The 21,813-nt window shown below is 43.4% G+C and overlaps 1 protein-coding gene across 1 annotated transcript in view; it reads right to left on the reverse strand.

Moving 5' to 3' along the window:
• Positions 1-10,167: 10,167 nt before the first annotated feature.
• GAP43 (growth associated protein 43) overlaps positions 10,168-21,813 on the reverse strand; it is a 59,446-nt gene continuing 47,800 nt past the window's right edge. The window contains exon 3 of the mRNA XM_028726543.2: positions 10,168-10,962. Coding sequence (XP_028582376.1) covers positions 10,874-10,962 — 89 coding nt within the window. The 3' untranslated portion in view covers positions 10,168-10,873. The remainder of the gene's footprint in view (positions 10,963-21,813) is intronic.

A 21,813-nucleotide genomic window follows, 5' to 3' on the forward strand; every position in this document is an offset into this window, starting at 1 on the left:
TGCTTTATACCCCTGTGATGAGATGCTCTCTTACATAACTCATGTATTTATATTTAACCTGGAAAAGGAGGCAGGACGTGCAGACCCCCGCTTCTCTTGTACTACAGCTACTTCAGGGCCATTTGCTGGGCCAGTGTCAGTTCTGCTGGGTAGCATCTGAGAGGCAAGTGCAGGGTGGAGTATGGCCAGTTCAGTTCGTGACCAAGTGAGCTGTCTCTGGTGCTCTCCCAGCAGAGTTCCGCTCTCCTCTTCCAATCTCGGGCATCCCATTAAGACAAGGGGGAGGGGGAATAAATGAATCACACACCACTAAAGCCCCATGAATATTTCAAAGACCAGAGTCTTCGTAAAATCCTGTTCCCGTTCCATAAATGATCAGAGAAGCTCCAGCAGAATTAAGAACATTTTAGAACTACAAATGACGTGATAAGACACCGGCTGGAAGATTCCCAGGATTTCACCATATGGAATTCAAATATTTAAAACAACTTACCCAGAACTGAGGCTGTTGGTACATTGCATACAGTCAACCGGTCAAATCTGATGTGAGCGTACAGAAGGAAGTTCAATGGGTCTTACTCCCAAGGATGTCTACATAGCATTGAAGTCTTTGGCTAAGCACACACCCATTTGCAGCACTAATGTGTACTCTTCTCAATCTGGAATCATTTGTGCTCATCCTCAAGATGCTGCTTTCAATCTAGATTGATTCCGGATATTCTGGTCCACAAGGATGGGTGTGGTTACCTGATACATGTTTTAAAGCACTCCCATTGATTTTGTTATCTATGGCTTTTCCTCTCTGCACATGCCCCAGCTGAATGAAGAAAGAAGTGGTGATTGTTATCTTGGTATATGCCCACCCATACACCCCATATGGGATGTTAGGAGAGTGGTAGTACCTCTGGTGGGGGTCATGCTCCTTCTGGGGTAGTTTGTCCAACTTTGGTCTCCACCCTGCACTTAGTTATTACCTGTGGCTCCTATAAGCTGTCAGCATGTGACAGTGGCCACACCATCTTTGACTGGCTGGCTAAACCAGGTGAGGCTAGCCAATGAGTCTCAAACCCTCAGGAAGTTAGGGATTTCCACTGCATTGGAAGACAGATTCTGGTGGATTGAGCGGATGACACTAATCCAAAAACCACCCCCTGCTGGCATGGTTCTGCAGAGCAGCAGAGCCCTAATCCAGAGGTTCCCAGCTGACCTCTTCCAGCAAGGATTCTGACCACAGGCCTCCTCACCACCTGTGTTTGGCAATTAGTGGGAGGTCAACTGAGTGATGTCTCCACCTAATTCGACACAGTCCAACATTAGGGTGCTTTGGATTCTTCTGTAGCAGTTTAATGCTATACATATCTACTCATAAGTAAGTCCTGCTGTTTTCAAGTGGGTATTGCAGCCTAAGAGTCATTAGGATACCCTTGCTAAAATTCCACACCCTTGTCGCAGGGGTCGAGATCCGGGGTGAGTAAAGAGGGCAGATTAACCATAGCATACATTTAAGCAGCTGTTAAGCCACTTTTTCTGGCATTCTTCAGAGTAGTAATAAGGTATAGTTGACATACGTCTGGAATTTCCTGGACATGTTCAGGATTTAACCAGAGAAAGTAGCATTCAGGGGGAATTTCAGGAAATCAGGAAAATGTCTGAGATTTTGAGGACATTAAAAAAAGTTTTGAGATTCATTTCCCCCAAAAAAGCTCAACTTCTAGAAATATGGCCATCCTAAATAAGGAGAAATTTTATTCGTCTCTATTTCTCTCGATTTCTCATTGAGAGTAGATGTTTGGCCAAACATATTTGTTTAAAAGATTGTCTTTGCCTTCAGCGAAGCTTCCAGGACGCGTTACAAAACAAGACCATAAGCATACTCTCTCTCCTTCTCTCCCTCCCTTCAACCATCCAACTTACCTCACTGGGGCAACTTGAAGATGACCTCCTTATGGATAACTGATTTTCCAAGTGGCTATATGCACAGAGGGGGAAACAACTACTTGGTAAATGGTTTCCTGTATTTATTCACCCGATGCCAGAATCCCTTTCATACATTGATTTCAGACTAGGCACCATTCCTGCTCTCTCTATTGAGGCACAGGCTTTCAGCTTTAACCCCAACTCTGATTCAGTCCCCACCCCCATTCTCACTCACTATCCTCCCCCAGAGTCTCCCAGCCTTCTTTAGTGTACAAGGATGGTGGTGTTGGCTTTGAGACAAGAACAGCAGGCAGTACTTGCCAGACTCATATGTTTCAGCAGACATAGTTCCTCCCTCTAATGGGCCCAGAGGGGCATAGATTTCAAAAGATGCAGCATGCAGTGACAGGCTAGAAAGCATTATTAATGACCTCTCTACCAGTGAGGATTACAGAGACTAAGACTGCAAACAGGCCAGGCTGCTGCAGCCTAATGACTAGGGACCAGCAGCCCCTCTGCCTTGGTAGGCCGGGCTTTGTTTTAAGTATACATAAAAGCACACACCGATAAACTGCATGAAAATATGCTTCCCCCATTCTTCTATATCACCGACCTGGTGCCTTCCAGATTATTTTTGTATCACACTGGATAGATGGGTTTTCACCAAGTTGGTGAATGGTGTTCTACATGTTTGTTTCTTTATAGATTTCTTATTCTCTTTATTCTGCCTGGACATGTGAAACTCTTATTTTGAGGAAACCAAGCTGGTAGGAGAAATTGTGACCACTGTGCAGTCCTGGACCCATTTGCTGGTACACCTGCTTCAGGCCTCTTTCCTTCCCGCCCCCTTTTTGGCTTTAAGTAGCCCATGGTGGTGGGCCTCACTGATACTTTAATTTCTCACAGTGCCCCAGATGTAGAGTCAATCTGGAACATGAGAGGGGGGGTGGTCCTCAGTCATTTGAATCTGTTGCCACCAATGAAGGTGAATATTAGAAGATTCAGGACTTCCAAAGTACTTCTTTACACAGCACTTTGATAAACTATGGCATTCACCACCATCACCACCACCACCATCACCACCACCCTCAATGTAGTGGCCAGTGTGGAGGGAGAATGAGGATATCAATGGCTACTAGCCATGATGACTATGTCCAGTGTTAGTATGTGCACCGCTGCCAGTTACATCTGCCAGTGCTGACTGGATGCCATAATTCAATACCACCCTACTTGTTCACAGAAATTGATGCCTTGATTTTTTTTTGCCCTGGGCAAAAAATTGTGGTGAATAGAGGAGAAAATGCACGAGTAACTGAAATACTAGCCCTATTCAGCCATTTGTTGTTGTTGTTGTTGTTTAGTCGTTTAGTCGTGTCCAACTCTTCGTGACCCCATGGACCAGAGCACGCCAGGCACCTCTGCCCTCCACTACCTCCCACAGTTTGGTCAAACTCATGCTGGTAACCTCGAAAACACTATCCAACCATCTCGTCCTCTGTCACCCCCTTCTCCTTGTGCCCTCCATCTTTCCCAGCATCAGTGTCTTCTCCAGGGAGTCTTCTCTTCTCATGAGGTGGCCAAAGTACTGGAGCCTCAGCTTTACAATCTGTCCTTCCAGTGAGCACTCAGGGCTGATTTCTTTAAGAATAGATGCATTTCATCTTCTTGCAGTCCATGGGACTCTCAAGAGTCTTCTCCAGCACCATAATTCAAAAGCATCAATTCTTCGGCGATCAGCTTTCTTTATGGTCCAGCTCTCACTTCTATACATCACTACTGGGAAAACCATGGCTTTAACTATACGGACCTTTGTTGGCAAGGTGATGTCTCTACTTCTCAAGATGCTGATTCAGCCATTAGTGTTAGTCAAATGAAAAGCACATAGCTGGCTCTGGATCATGCTCTGTTTGTGTGCACAGATTCTGTATAGCGGTTCTGATGAACACGTGGTAAAGAGAAACAACCCAGCATACAAGAGCCCAGCCTTGTAATGTGCTCGTTCCAACTACATATTTGTCTGCACTGAGATTCTATAATTGCCTGCAGGGTGCAAATTAAATGGAAGAGGCATCTTGTCATTCCTACCTACGTAGATAGACTACAGTGTTTTCAGTAACACTAGAGAACCATTTCCTTTGACAATATGATCTTGATCTTCAATGTCTATATGTTAAAATGAATTTCAGTTCATCTTTGAAAGAGCAACATGCTTTACTAGTTTGTCTGCCAGCAGAACCAGTTTATTTGCAAGCAAATCACAGAATTTGAAACACGAAATAAATAAGACGATGGTGCTGTTTTGTACTACATCATAGAAATTTTCAGCACACACAAATGATGAACTGATCAAAGGCTGGGTTGCCCTTAGTTTTCACTGGTTAACCAAAGCCTGGCAAATCTTTATAGGGTAGAAGATGGCCTTCAAAATCCTTTGGGTGCTACAAGCAGTTATGAGTTGCTGATACACTAGATGGCACTCCTCTCTCTGTGCTAATATTTTCAAACTGTCAAATATGAAAGTACCTTGGTTCCCAAAATATAAATCTTGTGCTACTTTGCTCACAGCATTCTGTGAAAATGATCTCCAAGACTGCTGCCATACGCTGAAGTGAACTATGTAGAAGAACCCTGGGGACGAGTCACTTGAATTTTGTAAATTTGCTAACTAATATTAGAGCTTGGCAATGATTTGTATGAGGATAAGGTTTATTTATTTTCTACAAATGTTAACTAGCTGGATTTTTATTTATTGCAAGATTTGTCAAGTTTTAGCTTGACCTCGTCAAGTATGAGGAAGAATTGTTACTCAGTGGTAGGGCACATTTATGTATGCAGTAGATCGGTGACACCGTCAGGTAGAGGAAAAACTTCTGACAGAAACTCTGGCGAGCCACAAGCAAACCACAATACTGAGCCAAGTGGATGGATGGTCTGGTTTCATATAAAACATCTTCCTACCTAATAATGTTTTTCTCACTGATCCAGGTACTACAATACTGACCCAATGCTGACATCCCATCATTAGCCCTGCATTTTTAGAAGGTATCTCGAAGCAGGTCTGGAGGTAGAGCAGCTTTTGGGTTTTGCAAGGGTGAGGAAAAAATCTTGCCCAGGTGGAATCATTGCCCCTGCACTGGTGAGCTTGCCAGCCAGGTGGGTCCACTGTGGGGAGATTAGCACTGTCCCAAAGTGCTATCTGGGGCCCATCTGGCTGATCCCAACCAAGCCAGCAAGATTACCACCACCAATTCATGCTCCGTTGCTGAACTACAGACCTTCACTAAGGATCATGGTGTAAAATGAGAGCTAGCATTAAGGACTGAGAGGGGAAGAAGAGGGACACAGTGTGTTTAGGATCATGGTGGAATAAATGGAATCTGCGACTAGGAGGAAGAGGAAACAATTGGGCTAAAGTTATGGGTAAATGTCTTACTTGTCTATTAGAAGATGTGAACTTGGCTTACCTGGTCTTCTGGAATCCTGCGTGGTATCAAGGTCTGGTTCCATCGTAAAGTGTTCACAGTGTGAAAATCCCTGTCTAAGCAGTAGCACTAAACCTTGTTTTTCTAGGTTTTTAAATTTTTTTAATAAAGGATCAAAAGCTGGTTAATATATTAGGGCCTGTATTCATCTTTGCCTTTGCAGTGCCAACCTGTTAACAGTGTTCCTCTCGAAACTCGTTATGCCTTGTTAACCAGCGGCTGTGTTTCAGAGGTGGCTGGAGATTCCAGACCCAAGGGCTGTAAAATGCCTTGCAATGAACGGTGCGAAGCATAAATGTACAATTTCATTGTTTCAGAAAAGCTTTCAAGTCAGTGATGGTTATTAAACTGAGCTACCTTGCCTGACTTCTAAAGCAGCCCTTGTTTCCTTTCTCTTGGCATTTGTGCTAATCGGCAGTGTTCTCAAAAGTTAATAGTCATTTGTAAAAAAAAAATCAAAAGTTAGTGAAGATTTATTGTTGTTTGCTCAATGGGTTTGCTCAGGGTTTGCCCTGAGGAGAAAATGGCAGAACTATGTATGCCACCTTAGAGGAAAGGCAGGATAAAAATGTTGTCATTATTGTCATCCATCTGTCTTGAGGGACAATGAAGTGTGCCTCCAGGGGCGAAGGCAAACTGCCGTTAGCAACACCGAAATGATCTCCACAGGGTACAAACCTAAGCAGTGTGTATGGAGGTCCTGTGCTGCCCAGATGACAAGACCCTCCTTTCAGCCTCACTGATGTGGTCCAAAGGAAAGCAAAGAAAAAATTAGGCAACACATGAATTGCTGGAAGGAAGCGTCCAAGCTGCCACCCAACTGTCTTAGGGACTCCACTCTGGATTTGCGTAGAGTTTACTCCTTAGCCCTTTCTTCTCCCAAAGATATCCCACAAGGCAGCGGGGGTTCAGGATCAGTTTTCTTTCTCCTTGATGAGCTGCCTTCCCAGGTTGAGGAGCGCCATCTATCCCTCGCTTCTCTCTACCACCAGCAGATAAACAGCCTTCTTGAACATTGAACCCATTATTGGTCTTATCCACTCAATTCACTGGAGCCTATCTTTGCATACAGGGGAAGTTCTTAACTCACAGAGGGTTTGAGACCCATTGACTACCCTCACCTGGTTTAGCTGGCCAGTTGAAGCCGTTTGTGGGGTGTCACATGCTAACAGCTTCTGGGAGCCCCAGGTGAGAGCTGAGTGCAGGGTGGGGATCAATGGTGGACAAACTACCCCAGAAGGTTAGTTCCACCACCAGAGGTACTGCCCCTCCCTAAATAAAAAATCTGCAACGGAAGCATATTAGTTTCTTATGAGAATTCACATAGTTAGTTTAAATTCCATCTGCCACACTGTACTCATTCACCTTACAGAGGAAGCTGCCTTATACACAGGCATCTACACAGCTATTAAAAAACAACCTGAAAATGATCTTTAAAAAACCGTTTTCTAGCTCAAAGTTGCAAAATTTCATAGAGTTCCCATTACAGCTCTACAGCGCCATCTGGTGTCACAGGGTTACTGCGCATTTGTAAAACTGTTTTTGTTTGTTTGTTTGTTTGTTTGTTTGTTTGTTTGTTTGTTTGTTTGTTTTCTAATGTAGCTGAGTCCTTAGTCAGACCATTGGTCCATCTAACTCAGTATTGTAGGCAGCAGCTTTCCAGTTCCTAGGCAGGCATCTTTTTCAGCTCTGTATGGAGATGTCAGGGATTTAACCCGGGGCGTTTTGCATGCAAGCAAATGCTCTACCCTTCCTTAAGGCCCCAGAGTTTGCCATACACTCTGCTTTCCCTTTCCTTTCCTTTCCTTTCCTTTCCCTTCACTTCTTTCCCAGCATTCTCATTTTTAACTAGGATTCTATTCAAACACACTGTTCCAAACAAATTACAGGCATACCTCATGTTATGTTTGCTTCAGGTTACGTGTTTTCAGGTTGCGGACCGCGGGAAACCCAGAAGTACCAGAATGGGTTATTTCCGGGGTTTGCCACTTGCGCATGCACAGCAGCACTAAATCATGCTTCACGCATGCACAGAAGATCCAAACTGTGTCGGCACCTGCGCAGACGCGACACTTCAGCTTGCGAACACGGCGGGTTGTAGACGTGCCTCTGTCACGGATTATGTCTGCAACCCAAGGTTCCACTGTCTTTGGTGACTAGAGATGAAAGTGTTTCCAAAACGTATCTTGGATTAATTCTGAAAAGTACTGAGATCATCCAGGGGAGGAGGACAGAATGGGGAAACCTCATTGTACCAGTCAATCTGAGAGCCTGGAAGAAATGTCCCTGTGTCCACCAGCCGCCAGTGTTTCCTAAAGCCCAGCCCCACTCCCCACTCTCCCCTCATCCCCTTTCCTTCCTGCACAACAGCACAACAGGACTCTAAGCCCAGAGTACCATGGGAGATCACATTTGCCCAAGGGCTGTTGGTACTCCTTTGAGGGAGGCTTTTGACTTGTGAGCCCAAGATCAGAGAACTTCAGCATCATCTCTGGACACAATGTCCTTTTGGGTGTTTCAGCTGTGGGGCTAGTGGGTTTATCAAGCATGTGCTATTGTATAATACTATTGCTAAGGGTCACTGCAGCTATTGTTTCCAGCCTTCACTGAGAAGAAAGTCCTATTAAAAAGAGGCTCGCAGACAATATAGTGACATTAATCAGGGCAGTGAGAGGGCATCACCTGCAGGATTTATGATTATCTTAAGAGCTTTTTTACAGAAGGATCCTTTAAAAAATGGTTTTCCCGTAATACAATTAAACTGTTTGCTCTCACAGCTAATAAAGAGAACAGCAGAGGCAGACAGCTATACATGCCTTGAGCTATTGAGGCTGTCAGGTCTCATCAGATAAGGGAAACTGGTCCTAGTGTATATTCAGATAGTGAACACTAGCAAAATTGTGGGGTTTTGTAGGAAGCACTTCTCCACTGACTCAAAACAGGTGGTCCTCAGCTAGCTTGTTTGGGATGCTGTCTCAAAAATGAGCTATTCAAGTTCCGGTAAGACCAGGGAGGCCTGGTATTTAAATATATCACAAAGTACTTTGGAAAAAATTCAGGTAGGAGGCACTGAGGTGGTCTGCAGGATCTCTGATTTGATCAGAGGCTTATATTGTCTTTCACTTTACTCCTAAAGCTAACCTGTACATAACTGGGATACTGAGCTACTCATTCACAACACCTACAAGCATTATAGAAGACATATGTTTCCGTCAAATAGTGGGAATTTGCTAATGGCTAAGTCAGATTTCTAGACTATATAGACCCACCTGTTTCATCAACTATAGTAGTCCCTGTAACTTCTATGGTGCTTTCCTTCTACCACTGCCTAATAAACATTTCCCTCTTTTGCAAATTAGCAGCCAACCAGCAGAGGGCACTGTAAAGCTACAGGAAGTTGAGACTGAAGTTGCATAGAGGAGGGATGGTCAGAAGGTAGATCGCTGGACAAATTGCAGTTTAACAATAGTGACAACAAAGTCTTTCTTTCTCTCTAAATTATGCTGTTAGGATCCCTGATTTGAAATAAATCGGCTGTAGAACTGTACTTGTCCAAGGGGGCATATAGCTCATGGGATGCAGTAGGTAATTGGGTCTGCCTTCCCCCAGGGACTATTTGCCACTGGCTACAGTTGCTGGTTCTTGGGGTTTCCAGAAGCCTGAAGTCTGATCATGCTAGAGATGGACAAAACTGTCATTTTCAGTTTCTTGTTTTTCTAATAATCCATTCTGTTATCCCCATTTCCACATCAGTGGGAGATTTCCCCCCCCCCCAAAAAAAGGAAATCCTTGTGAAAATTCATCAGCATTTTAGGGTGCCTTTCTCCTAATATTTTGTATGCAATGCCCACACTTTTGCAACCAACTTCTCCCAATGCTATGCATTTCATATGCCATTTTCATAAATATATGCATTTTAGGCATGCTTTCCCCAAATCTACATGTTCTCTTATGCATCATTTGGTTGGAGAATTGCATCACAGAATTTGGAGAAGTGCAAATTTCAAAAGAAGCAGCAGCAGCTGTCTTTTGGCATTCATTTTCAGGAAGCCTTCAGAGATTTATGGGGTGGTGACCCAGAAAAGGGGGTTCTCTGTGGCAGCCCCTAAATAGTGGAATCCCTACTCCACAGAGCTTTGTCTCACACCTTCATTGAACCTTAATTTGACTATCTATCTATCTAAATTCTAATTGTGATTGTAATATTGTTTTAATCTGTTTTAATGGTGTGTTTTGTATTGCTGTAACCTGCCCTGGGACCTTCTGATGATTTCTCCTCCATCCCTCCCTAGCTAAGACCTGACATACAATATTGACATCTGTCAGACATTCATTTTCACTGAAAGTGTACAAGGAACGACTAGGTGATCCTGAATCATCCATCCTCTGTGACTGCAGATGGAACAGAAAAACTGTGCAGTATCTGATGCTACATGTATCTTGTTATGTCAGAACGGATGGACCTATGTGCCGTAGTAATTTCAGTCTACTATGTGCATCAAAAATCTGATCCTTAATTGGTGTATGTCAGACTGAAAATTGCACTTCTGTGGCCATTCTTACATATGCTGCTCCTTAGAAAAGTTATCCGCATAAAAATTGAAGCATGTCTGGTATACTGATAACCACCCGAATGAATTTCTATCCACAAAACACACAAGATCCACTGAAATATAATGTGCTACAGAAATGCATCACAGTGATACCATCATAATTATTCTCCTTTATTGTCATTCTGCAGTTTGAAAAAGGAGCCGGGAGTCACAAGTAACGCTAATTGGCACATTTGCTTTATTTTATTTTATTATTTTTTAAAAACAAACCGGGGTTGTATTCTCATTCTGTGTTTTCCTTTTCCTTTTTTTCTTTTTTTTCCTTTTTTCTTTTTTGCTTTGTTTGTTTTGCCTCCTTTAGTTCATTCCACCATCACCATCATCATCATCACATTGAAAAGGGGAGAAAAGAAAAGAAAAATGTTCATTCTCTTTTTTGTTTTGTTTTTTCCTTTCCTTAACTCACTCAATAGGTTTGGACTCCTCAGATGAACGTAACATTGCGCACACACTTGGAACAGAGAGAGAGAGAGAGGGAGAAGGAGAAAGAGAGAGAGAGAGAGCGCACTCGTGGTGGGCAGACAAACACACGCACGCGCAGATCAAACAATTCTGATACAGTGCAAGAATTTTCCCAAAATGATTGGATCATCATTACCAAAAAACTCGCCATAACAACACCAAGAAACAAAATGTTTAAGCCACACTGTTTGACTGGGATTTTTCCTGCTTTTTTTTTTCTTTAAATGTTTGCCACACAGAGAGAAAAAGGGTTAAGGGGGGGGCGCGGAGGGGACAAGGAAGACAGACAGACTCAGCCCAAGGGCGAGCGGGAGAGGGTGAGATTGGAACAAGGGAGGGAGGGGAGATACGGGGAAAGAGGAGGGGAGCACAGGGCAACAGGGGGTCATTTCTTAATGTTCAGGCATTTTCTTGGTCCGCCTTGCTCTCGTCTTCTTTCGCTTCTTCCTGCTGGGCACTTTCAGAAGGTTTGGTTTCTTCTACAGCATCTGAAAGGTATACAAACGCAAAGTTGTAAATTCCCCCTCGATTCACACATTGACACTTGTGGGAAAATTAGGTTGAGCACCATATTTGGGTGTTCAAGTGAATGACCATGAAGCTAGGAAGAGGTTTAGCGGAATCGCCCCCCCCCCTTCCCAATGCCCCCCTCCCCATGTGAAGGCTCCATTTCAGACCTGAGAAGGAAAGGTCCAAAGATGGCTTCTAAGCACATTTGGCTGAACATGTGCTATCAGGGTTCTAAGCATATTGAGCCCCCTCTTCTGATTCCATGGAGGACTCCAGTTGAGCTCTGCAACTCTGGAAATGGGGCTTTCATGTGCACCTCATCCCCTCTCCACTTTAAGCCTCTACGTGTTCACTTGAATGGCTGACTGAGGCACACATTACTTGTTCTTGTTATAAAGGAACTTCAATACACTAATTCTATGCAGGTTAGAAAGCTCCTGGGCCTAGCTGTTCTGTGTTTGTGTGTGTGTGGATTTAGAAATTGTGTAGACCAATAGTCTTAGAAATTGGCAATGCAGACCTAGCTCTGTACACACGAAGACAACAGCTTCATGTTGAATTGGCAACGCAGAATCCTTGTGCTTTGTAACGTGACGTGGCACCAGTTTCTGAATTTGTAGGAAGTGAGCAAGACCAAGTGCCAAATTATTATTATTTGTTAAATTTGTCTACCGCCCTTCACCCGAAGATCGCAAAATGGTTCACAACATAAAAATGCAAAATGAGAACACAAAATACATAATAAAAACAGACCAATAACCCCCCTCCATAAACACATTTAAAAGGCCACAGTATTTAAAAAAAAACATTTCCCCTTCTTGCAGAGGTGGGAAGAGCCAAAGGCAAAATAAATAAATAAATGGGTGGAGCAATGCATCTAAATGTTATCTTTGTACAGCAGGCTAGTTTCTACACACATATACACACCTGTCTCTTTCTTCTGCATCCAGGCACGCAAGAGGTATTATTAGAGTTCCATGACACATTCAAAGAGGTGTGTGAAGCAGAGCCAGTGAAGGGGGTGGCTTGGGAAGAACCCCACTTTGGCGCCCCTGTATCTCCTACACTTCCTAGTCTCGTGCCTTTCTGAATTCCTTATCCTTTCTAGGCATAGTTATGGGAGAGATGGAGATTCCAACAGAAGCTGATGACTGTATGAAACTGGGAGTGATAGTTACGCTGAATTAATTAATTACACTGAGCAAAATTAAATAGAGCAGGGGAGGGGGCATGGCAGGTGGGATTGGATACAGAGGGCATACACAGTATAATAGAAAAATTAAGCTATTACTATTGGGTCACCTCTAAAGACCAAAATAATAACGGAAGCAACTGTAGATAAAACAAACTAGAAAGTCATCTGGGTGACAGAAATATCTAGTCAGAAGGGATCTAGTTTGTAAGACTGAAGTGAGAAAAAGCCAGGTTTCCCTGAACCAAAGCAAAGGGGCATTACTTGCACTGGTGCCATTGACAGCTCTTACAAAGTAACTTTGGCCTTTGGGAAATCCCTTCATTTTGGCATGCAGGACTTTTTCATGTCAGTTCACCTGGGAACATGGGACCTTTAATAGAAAAGAATTATTGGGTTTTAGTTGAAAATGCACAGAATTACAATTTGGTGGGCAAATGTCCTTGCACATTCAGGGAAAATGGACTTCCTCCTCTCTCTGTCTGCCTCTAATAGCCCTTCCACGGACTTCGTCTTTGTCACTGTTGGAAACAGCACGCTGCAATACATGGACCATTGTCTGATCCAGGAGAGTTCATCTTATTCCTTTGTGGTTTAATAACACTGCTTCCCAAACCATGGTTTGTGGAAGAATTGTAAATGCCTTATGACGGGCACTCTGCATTAGCTTTCACTCCCAACAATGCAGTAATCTACATTTACTTTCAATACCCACTTCTGCCTCCCCACCCATTCCCAGTTCGAGCAATCTCAACATTTTCTCTCTGCACCAAGGAACAACTTGATAGGTGATTAACACAGAGTTTACTTTTTCTAGTGCATGGAGATTCCAATAACCAATGCTCTTCCTTCACCTGGGAATCACCAGCACTCTTCTGTATCATACTACAGTAAGCAAAGAGGCCTTCAGCAGATAAGGCAAAACCCTGCTGGCACAGCTTCTTAAGAACCTTGCTTCCTGGTGCACTTTGTAGTTCCTTGAAAGGACAAGGATGATGTGCACATTCATTTATCAGGAAATGAATGAGTGCTGTGAATAAATACAAACTTGGTTGCTATAAAACTGAGTCAGTGGGGGGGGGGGCACCAGTTCCAACTGAGGGCAGCATTCCCAGCTGTCTCCATCTCCACTATGTGCTAATGGCCTGTAGGCTGAGCGCCAAGTCCTTCTGCTGCCCTACATTGGTGAAATTAGGTTGAGTGGATTTCTGGGTAAAAGACAGTCTCTTGGGATCTGCCCAGCCCTCTTTGACTTGCCAGGATTAATTAAATTGAAGCAGACAACAGCACATTGCCACTGATCTTACTTTCTTTTTGTGGCTGGTGGCTTATGGTTTTGTTTTTATATCTGTGGGATCTTTAAATGATCAACCACAGTGCCAGTAGAAATAAATCATATCAGCACTCTAGATTCCTTCCAACAGCCTCAGAGGATTTGTCCTTCATGGTTTTCATATTTATTGTTGACACTGCTCACTCGGAAACAGCCATTACAATTCCCTTGGCACTCAACATCAACCACTTGATTGGCTTGCATCCACCTTGACCTTTGCTCTGACCATTAGGAGAGTAGAACAGTGCTTTTATCCCTGGATCTAAGGCACAGCAACTTGGAAGTCAATTGAACTTCACTTTCCTAGAAGCAAGATTTCCATTAGAAAATCTGTGGGCCAAATCTAGCCACATTTCATCAGGTGAGCATTCATCTGTTCCTAGCCTTGTATTTGCCTAGGACTAGTAAAGCTAATGGCTGCATTCACATGTAACGTTAAACTATGGTTTAGCATCATGTTGATGAACCTCCCAAGAGCCCAAGTGAAGTGTCAGGAAGGTGTATTCCCCCTTCCCTTCCCTTCCCTTCCCATGCATCCAGGAAGACTTCTCCTAGTTTAGTTTAACTTTCCAAGAGCCAACTTAGCATTACAATCCAGGAATCCTGGTTTGCTTTTAAAAAAAATGGCTAGTTAAACAAGGCAGCTTTATAACCCATGGTTTGAAAAATATTTGCTTCTAGGAACTATCTTTTGTTTGGTGAATTACGACTGCAGCACATCTAGAAAAGAAGTGGGAAAGCCAAGGCCTTGGAAAGAACCTTAGCCAATGATATTTCTCTCATAACCCAATATGATTTGTTTCTCATGGTAATTAAGAACATACAGGCTAATGGCTCTGCCAAGTTCAATGGAGCTGCATTAACTAAACACTACATTCTTAAATGGCCACTGGTTATCTGCTTGTGTATACCAAAGACTACAGAAATAATAATGGTGAGATTTTGTAATGAAAAGCAAGGATGTTTTATGGCATCAACATATTAGATGATTTTTCCCCCTTTAAGAATTGATTAAAATTGGAACTTAATGCTATATTTATGTGTTTTTAGCTGTTTTTTATTCTGGTTTTATTCTTCATCACCTTGAAATTATATAGCGGGCTACTAATAAATTAATGTCAATAATATATTCATTTTATTTATAAAAACATTTATATGCCAACATATAATAAAATAGTGGGGGTGGGGTCCTCCATCGAGAAAGGAAAGCTTTTTCTCCATCAGGAGATATAGCATCTTAGAAAAGTGAAATATTACTGCTCAATAATGGGGTTTGGCACACAGATGTCTTAGGTGCAATCCCAGGATATCTAGTTAAAGGGTCTCAAATAGTGCTCTACAAATTTATTAAATGGCTTCCCCCACTTTTTTCATGCATGACGCTTTGTGGGGCAGCAATTTTGCATGGCATCGTGCCTGAAAAGAAAACGCTTTTTCTGGAACCTTGATCTCGAACAGGTCACGTGACTCATGTGGAACTGCAGACCCAGAAGATGGTGCCCCAGTTTTGGGCCACGTCATGTTGGAGGGCATGTCTTCCAGTGTAGCCCAATGTAGCAGATTATAAGAATTGACATGTGAAGTTATTGGAGCATGCAACCCTGTGGTCCAAGAATGACAAAAAATGGAAATAGGCCCTGCTTGCCACAAATGCTACCTGGGCCTCCAGTGACAGAGATGGATCTAGGAGCAACCACAGATTACCTACTTGCTCATTTAAGAAGAGTGTGTTTCCTTCCAGAACAACCGAAACACCCAATTTCTGGACATACAAGCAGAACCTCCATCTTGTCAGGATTCAGCTTTAATGTTTTTAGGCCTTATCCAGCCCATTATCACCTGCAGGCATTAGTTCAGCACCAACACAGCTACATCTCTTTCAAATGGAATGGGGATTTTGGCAGAAGGGGCTCTTCAGGTGTGGTGGAGCTGTAACACTATTTCTGGCAGCTGGGTCACTGTTAAGTAAAGCCTGCAATGATGTTTTTGATCTAGAAGCACAGCATAGCCAACATGGCTACTTGCTTGTTGGGAGCAAGGGGAGGGGCAGGAAGGTCACTGTGGTGCAAATGCACCAGCGGAGCCAATCCATGATTCCTGCGGATGTGTCTGCACTGCACAAATTTTGCACCCACCTCCCTCCTCGAAAGCAGCAGTGGTACACGGACTAGGAAGGTAGCATTTTGGCTGCACCCCACCCAGAAAGCCACTTCTGGATTTAGCTTCTCCTCTCCAGGAAACATCTCCAGAAAGCCCATCTCACCTGATCCTTCTATAGCTTTTGTTGTGGTCCTATGCACACTTTAAGTGCAATAAGTCCTATGAAACCCCACAGGAATTACTTCAGAGTAGGCATGTATAGGATTGTGTTGTTCATTCTGCAACCAGTATGAAAAAACTGTTGTCTGAATTTGCTTTGCTTCCTCTAACCTCCCAACTCTGTATCATGTCTCTTTGATTAGAAGCTATGGTTATAAAATGCAAACCACCTTGGCAGAAAGGGGGAATAAAAATATATTTTAAAGTAAAGCAAATAAAGAGCTGAAAATAACAGATTCAATAAAACAGGTTGATTGTCACAGAAGAAATGCATCATCTTGGGCTAACTGTACTCCAGTTGACCAGTATTTTAGGAATTACCTTGTATGCTCCCCAAAAAATGTATATTATACATGCTTTATTCCTTCCTGCCCCGCCCCCCACACAAAAAGTGTTCTCTAATGTACCTATTTTCCTCAACCTAACAGAAGAGCAGAAGGGAGGTAGGGAGCTCTTTGTGTTATCCTGAGAGATGCTTGCTGTTTCCTGACCCAATTAAGCACTCTCCAAATCCATCGAAGCAACATCCTCCTGACTTCATTAATCTGAGTAGATGGAGGCTCTGTTTGATGTTCTTGCACCATCCTTTCCTCTTGCTAAAGATTGTGGAATAGAAACACCATCGTCTGTGTGTGTGTGTGTGTGTGTGTGTGTGTGTGTGTCTGTGTGTGTCTGTGTGTGTGTAGAGTAAATGGGGAGGAGGGAGGAGGCAACACAGGGCGTGTGCTTTTGTATGTATGGGTTGAGAAGGGAAGCGAGAGCACCACAGCTCCATTGCAAGGCATCTCTCACTGTGTCTAGACACCAGCTGCCTGGTCGTCATGGAAACCCTCCAACTTTGGCTGATGGGCAAAAGCAGTAATGTCTCTCCAGAGAAATCACTCAAGGGGGCTGGTGGTGGTGGGAGGGAGGTGAGAGAGAGAAAGGGAGTGATGCTCTTTGTGAATGTGATGCCTCAACCCTGTTACGACTGCATTCACAGGAGGAAAGACGAGCTCACCCATTCCTCTCTCCACAGCTACCTTCAGGAGAGAGAGAGAGAGAGAGAGAGAGAGAGAGAGAGAGAGAGAGAGAGAGAATATCCCAGGCAGCAGAACAAAATGCCTGAGATACGCCTTGCTGCTCATTTCTCCATCCTTCCCAACTCTCATTCTCTCTCTCTCTCTCTCTCCCCCCTCCCTCTTTCTCTCATGCTCACACAGTAACATCAGAGCTTCCTCCACCAGCACAGAATCCTTAATTGTACCTAAAGAAACACCCCAGGGAGGGGATGGCAGACTGTCAGGTACATTTAGGGCTATTTGGAGGGGAAGGTCTCCCTGTTGAATGCTTGCCTCCCCCTCCCACCACTCACTCTCTCCGGCTCCAGAGGAAATAACACAGCACTCCGCCAACAGCGGTTCTATCATCCTGAAGACACATTTCATCAGCGTGCTTGTTTTATTTCAGTCAGCCGGTAAGGGAGCACATGGAAGTGCAGGGAGCTGCAAAGAGGCAGCGCAGTATGTGGAGATGGCTCATGGATGAAACCCAAAGATTCACTCACATTCAGGACTTGTAGGTGAAGAATCTCCACTTGGAAGCCACTGAGCCAAATCTGGCCAGCTGTGTAGCTCTGAGGGCAGCTCAGAGGTAAAAGAGAAGAAGTGGTGACTTGGGGGAATGGACAGTGCTCTGGCCCACCATCTTCACCCTTCTCCCTTGAGTGTTTCTACCTAATTGCTGACAATAGGAGTTGGATGGTACTTTGTCTAGTCCAGTGTTTCCCAAACTTGGGTCTCCAGCTGTTTTTGGACTGTAATTCCCATGATCCCTAGCTAGCAAGACTAGTGGTCAGGGATGATGAGCTTGTTCAATGCAAGATCTATAAGGCTAGATGGAATGACCATGTCCCTGACAGGTGGCCACCCAGCTTATGCTTAAAAACTTTCAGCTAAGGCAAGCCCACCACTTTCAGAGGCAGCCTGCTCCACTGATAGGCATGTTTTCCTAATGTTTGACATGCCTGATCCTGATCCCGAGTCCTTGATGGATAAATCGGACACTCCACAGGTCAAGGGCAGGTTGTGGATTCCCTTGAGGAGCCCTTCAGTGTGGGACCAGCTGAGGAGCCCTTGGAGCTGTCAGAGGAGGTGGAGTTATCCCATGGTCCATGAAAACACAAGTAACAAAAGGCCCTGGCATAAAAGAGACATCACAGCATGCATCTATGGATCCCGAGTCATCATGTGGTTTGTGAGTAAGGGGTTCTACACATGAGTAAACTACCCCTGAAATTCCTTTACCACTAGCAGCTGGGGATTAGCAGTAGTGGTCTAGGAAGCAATATATCTCTCTAACTCTGGTTGCTTGTTTGACTGTGGAGTCTCCTCACCTTTGCTTCTGGTACATTGTGTGAACCTTGACCAGAGGTGGTTTTAGAGTAACACAACCAGTGCAGTCACACTGGGCACCATGCTAAAGGGGGTGCCACAACAATGCTGTAGAACATTGCATGAGAGGCAGGGGGTTCCACATTTTAGCATTGCACAGGTCACAGCTAAAATTTGAGATCTGATTCCCTGTGCTAGATCTTGGCTTGTTAAGACTGTGGTACACCCCAAACACTGTTCTTTGGGGCTTTTACCTTAAAAAAAAAAAAAGCTCTGATAGACTGTGGTAATGTGTCATCAACAACAACAAAAAAGAGGGAGGAATCCAGAATGCAGCAGAACAACATTCACTGAAAAGTTCAGTCAGAAAAGTTCAGAGGCAAATGGAATAATTGTTTCAAGAACAGTTTGGTTGTCGAAGCATGTGAATTCTAATGAGCATGCCGTCACCCTTCAGTATGTGGTTCACCTTCTGTGGTGCAGTCACTTGAGGCATATGTTGTTTTGAGTGTGTCCACAGAGTGCAGGAAACATTAGGGATCTGAAATCTGCCAAGATGGAAATGATTCAAAAGAGGCTTTCTGTGCTAAGTGCTTTTATGTGTGCGGGTGGGTTGGGTTATAGACTTCCGAAGATCCGTTCTCCCAGACAGAAGCACCTGCATGATATTCCTACCAAGTATGGATTCTGACTTTACCATAACTACAGCTGTGAAGTGTTTTTCACAGCTTGAATTTGCAGGCATGGATATGTTTCCAGCTGTGGGTTGACATCTGGCAGCTGGCAAGGAGATGTTGCATGTACAAGTGTTTAAAAAGCTATTTCTACCCCATGTGGTTGTTCCGCAAAGATTTTTTTCCCCTAGCCCTTTGGAGTGCTTATTTTTAAACTCTCAAATTTGTTCTGAGAGAAATATGTGAAGACTGGTACTAATGTGAATGCAGAGTCAAGTGCTGCATTCAATGTTTTTACACAGTTGAATTGGACACAAGTTTACCAAAATGAGACAAAAAGAAATCTTCAGTAGCTGTGGGATGCTTCCTACAATATACATTTTATGGGTGTGTGCATGCATTACAGATTTTTTAAAAGTCGTTAATAGTCAGCAGAAGATGATTAAAGATGGACCACCTAAACTTCATGGGGCAAGGTATTGTGTTCAGCCAATGAAGAAGCCCTAACTTCATAGTCACAGCCAACTGTGCTTCTATGGGACACAAATAAGGGCCTCACTACTAGATTTTAGGTAGCAGGAAGGCATACCCTCCAACATTTCTCTGATGAAAATAGGGACTTTATTATTATTATTATTATTATTATTATTATTATTATTCCCCACCCATCTAGCTGGGTTGCCCTAGTCCAGGCATGACCAAACTTGGCCCTCCAGATGTTTTGGGACTACAACTCCCATCATCCCTAGCTAACAGGACCGGTGGTCATGGATGATGGGAATTGTAGTCCCAAAACATCTAGAGGGCCAAGTTTGGCCATGCCTGCCCTAGTCACTCTGGGTGGCTTCCAACATATAAAAACATAATTAAACATTAAAAAACCGCACTATACAGGGCTGCCTTCAGATGTCTTCTAAAGGTTATATAGCTACTTATCTCCTTAGCTCGGGATGAGAATAGGGATGTCCTAAGGAAAAGAGGGACATTCTGGGATCAAATCAGAAACCAGGATGGCTTCTGTAAATTTGGGCTTGTCCTTGGAAAACAGGGACACTTAGAGGGTCTGGGAAGGCCGATACAAAAGGAGGCAGTCCTTTATGAATGCTGGACCCAAACAAATAGTTATGACCTTGCCCCGAAATACCACTTCAGTTGTAGTCTTCCAGCTCCATAGTCAAAAAGCAGCATGCCATTTATGAGTCACCTAAGTATGTGTGCCACTCCTTCAGTAGGCCTTAAAATCCTGACTGCTAGGCATTGCCATGGAAACAAGAGGTGGGGAAGGATTCATGCTATGATATGGTATTGATCCCTACAAGAGAAAATGACAAAATTGGGATGGGTGTTAAAATGACATCCAGAATCCATTTTTCCATTTTCTGTACAAAAGAGAGAGAGACTGTGCCATTGTTACCATTTTAATGTAATTATTAGAGTTCCATTTTGTCTCCTGAATCAAAGATTGCTAGTATAATACTCAAACTAAAGGCAGAAAGCATAGGGTACAGGCAGCCCTGTAAGTGGAAGTTTTTAATGTTTAACGTTTTGTTATGTTTGCATATGTGTTGGAAGCCACCCAGAGTGGCTAGGGCAATCCAGCCAGATGTGTGGGGTATAAATATAATAATAGTAAATTATTATTATTATTATTATTATTATTATTATTATTATTATTGACTCTCACCTGCCTTCCTGATGAAATATATCAATAATGATTATGGCAACATTAAAATGATAATATTAAGACCATGTGGGCTGCAGACTGCATGTGCTTATTTACACATCAATTCTTTAAAGTGGTTTCAATGCAAGAGATTAACATGGCTACACCTCTGGGGAAAAAAATCTCACAATTTTTAACTTACAAGAGGAAAGTTCAGCACCCTGTATTTTTCTAAATGCTATACAAAGCACATGGTCATAAGGAGCAGGTGCTTTTCCACTGCAATCTTTTTTTTCCCCTTTTGTGTACAGGATTTCTATAATAAAAATTACTTGATTAATGAATTCAGTTTGAACATGAGAACTGTTGAAGGCCTCAAAGAATGGAGCAATAGCTGCAGTTCCTTAATTATCAGCAGATGGCACTGTTGCTATTTTCTCACTAAATACTGTGCAATAGGTGCCTAAAATGTTGCTCCAAGGAGCATACCAGAACATCTGGTTTCTGATGTTCTGGGTAACCTATAGCTCTGAGGCTTTTCAAAAGACGGTGCTCCATCACCAACCTATACCTCTCATATAAAGGAGGTGGCCAAGATGACTTTGCCTGTCTCTGCAAATTGGCCAACAATCCACTGGCCAAGTGATAGGCTTGCTTGACCTCCTTTCACCTCCGTGTATATCTACAGATACGCACAGACTTGCAATAGCACTAAAACAAATTTCAGGAAGAGAAGAGTCAACTGGGCCAATCTATTTGAGGTTGTTTTCATAGTTGAGAGGAATAAGGAGGGAGGATAAACAGAGAGATCTCCTTCTGATATAAGAACAAGCTTAATTAAAGGGAGCCCTTGCTAGTTAAAGGTAAAGGGACCTCTGTTAAGTCCAGTCACAGATGACTATGGGGTTGCGGTGCTCATCTCGCTTTACTGGTCGAGGGAGGTGGTGTTTGTCCACAGACAGCTTCCGGGTCATGTGGCCAGCATGACTAAGCCGCTTCTGGTGAACCAGAGCAGCACATGGAAATGCCGTTTACCTTCCCGCCGGAGCGGTACCTATTTATCTACTTGCACTTTGACGTGCTTTCGAACTGCTAGGTGGACAGGAGCTGGGACCAAACAATGGGAGCTCACCCTGTCGCAGGGATTCGAACTGCCAACCTTCTGATCAGCAAGCACTAGGCTCTGTGGTTTAGTTACTCCTATGTAAAAAGAGCAGGGAATCCCAACCCAATGGTCCAATACCTTGTCATACAAACTTGCTTTTATTTATACAAA

Source organism: Podarcis muralis, chromosome 4, assembly GCF_964188315.1.
Source record: "Podarcis muralis chromosome 4, rPodMur119.hap1.1, whole genome shotgun sequence".
NCBI classification, from domain to species: domain Eukaryota; kingdom Metazoa; phylum Chordata; class Lepidosauria; order Squamata; family Lacertidae; genus Podarcis; species Podarcis muralis.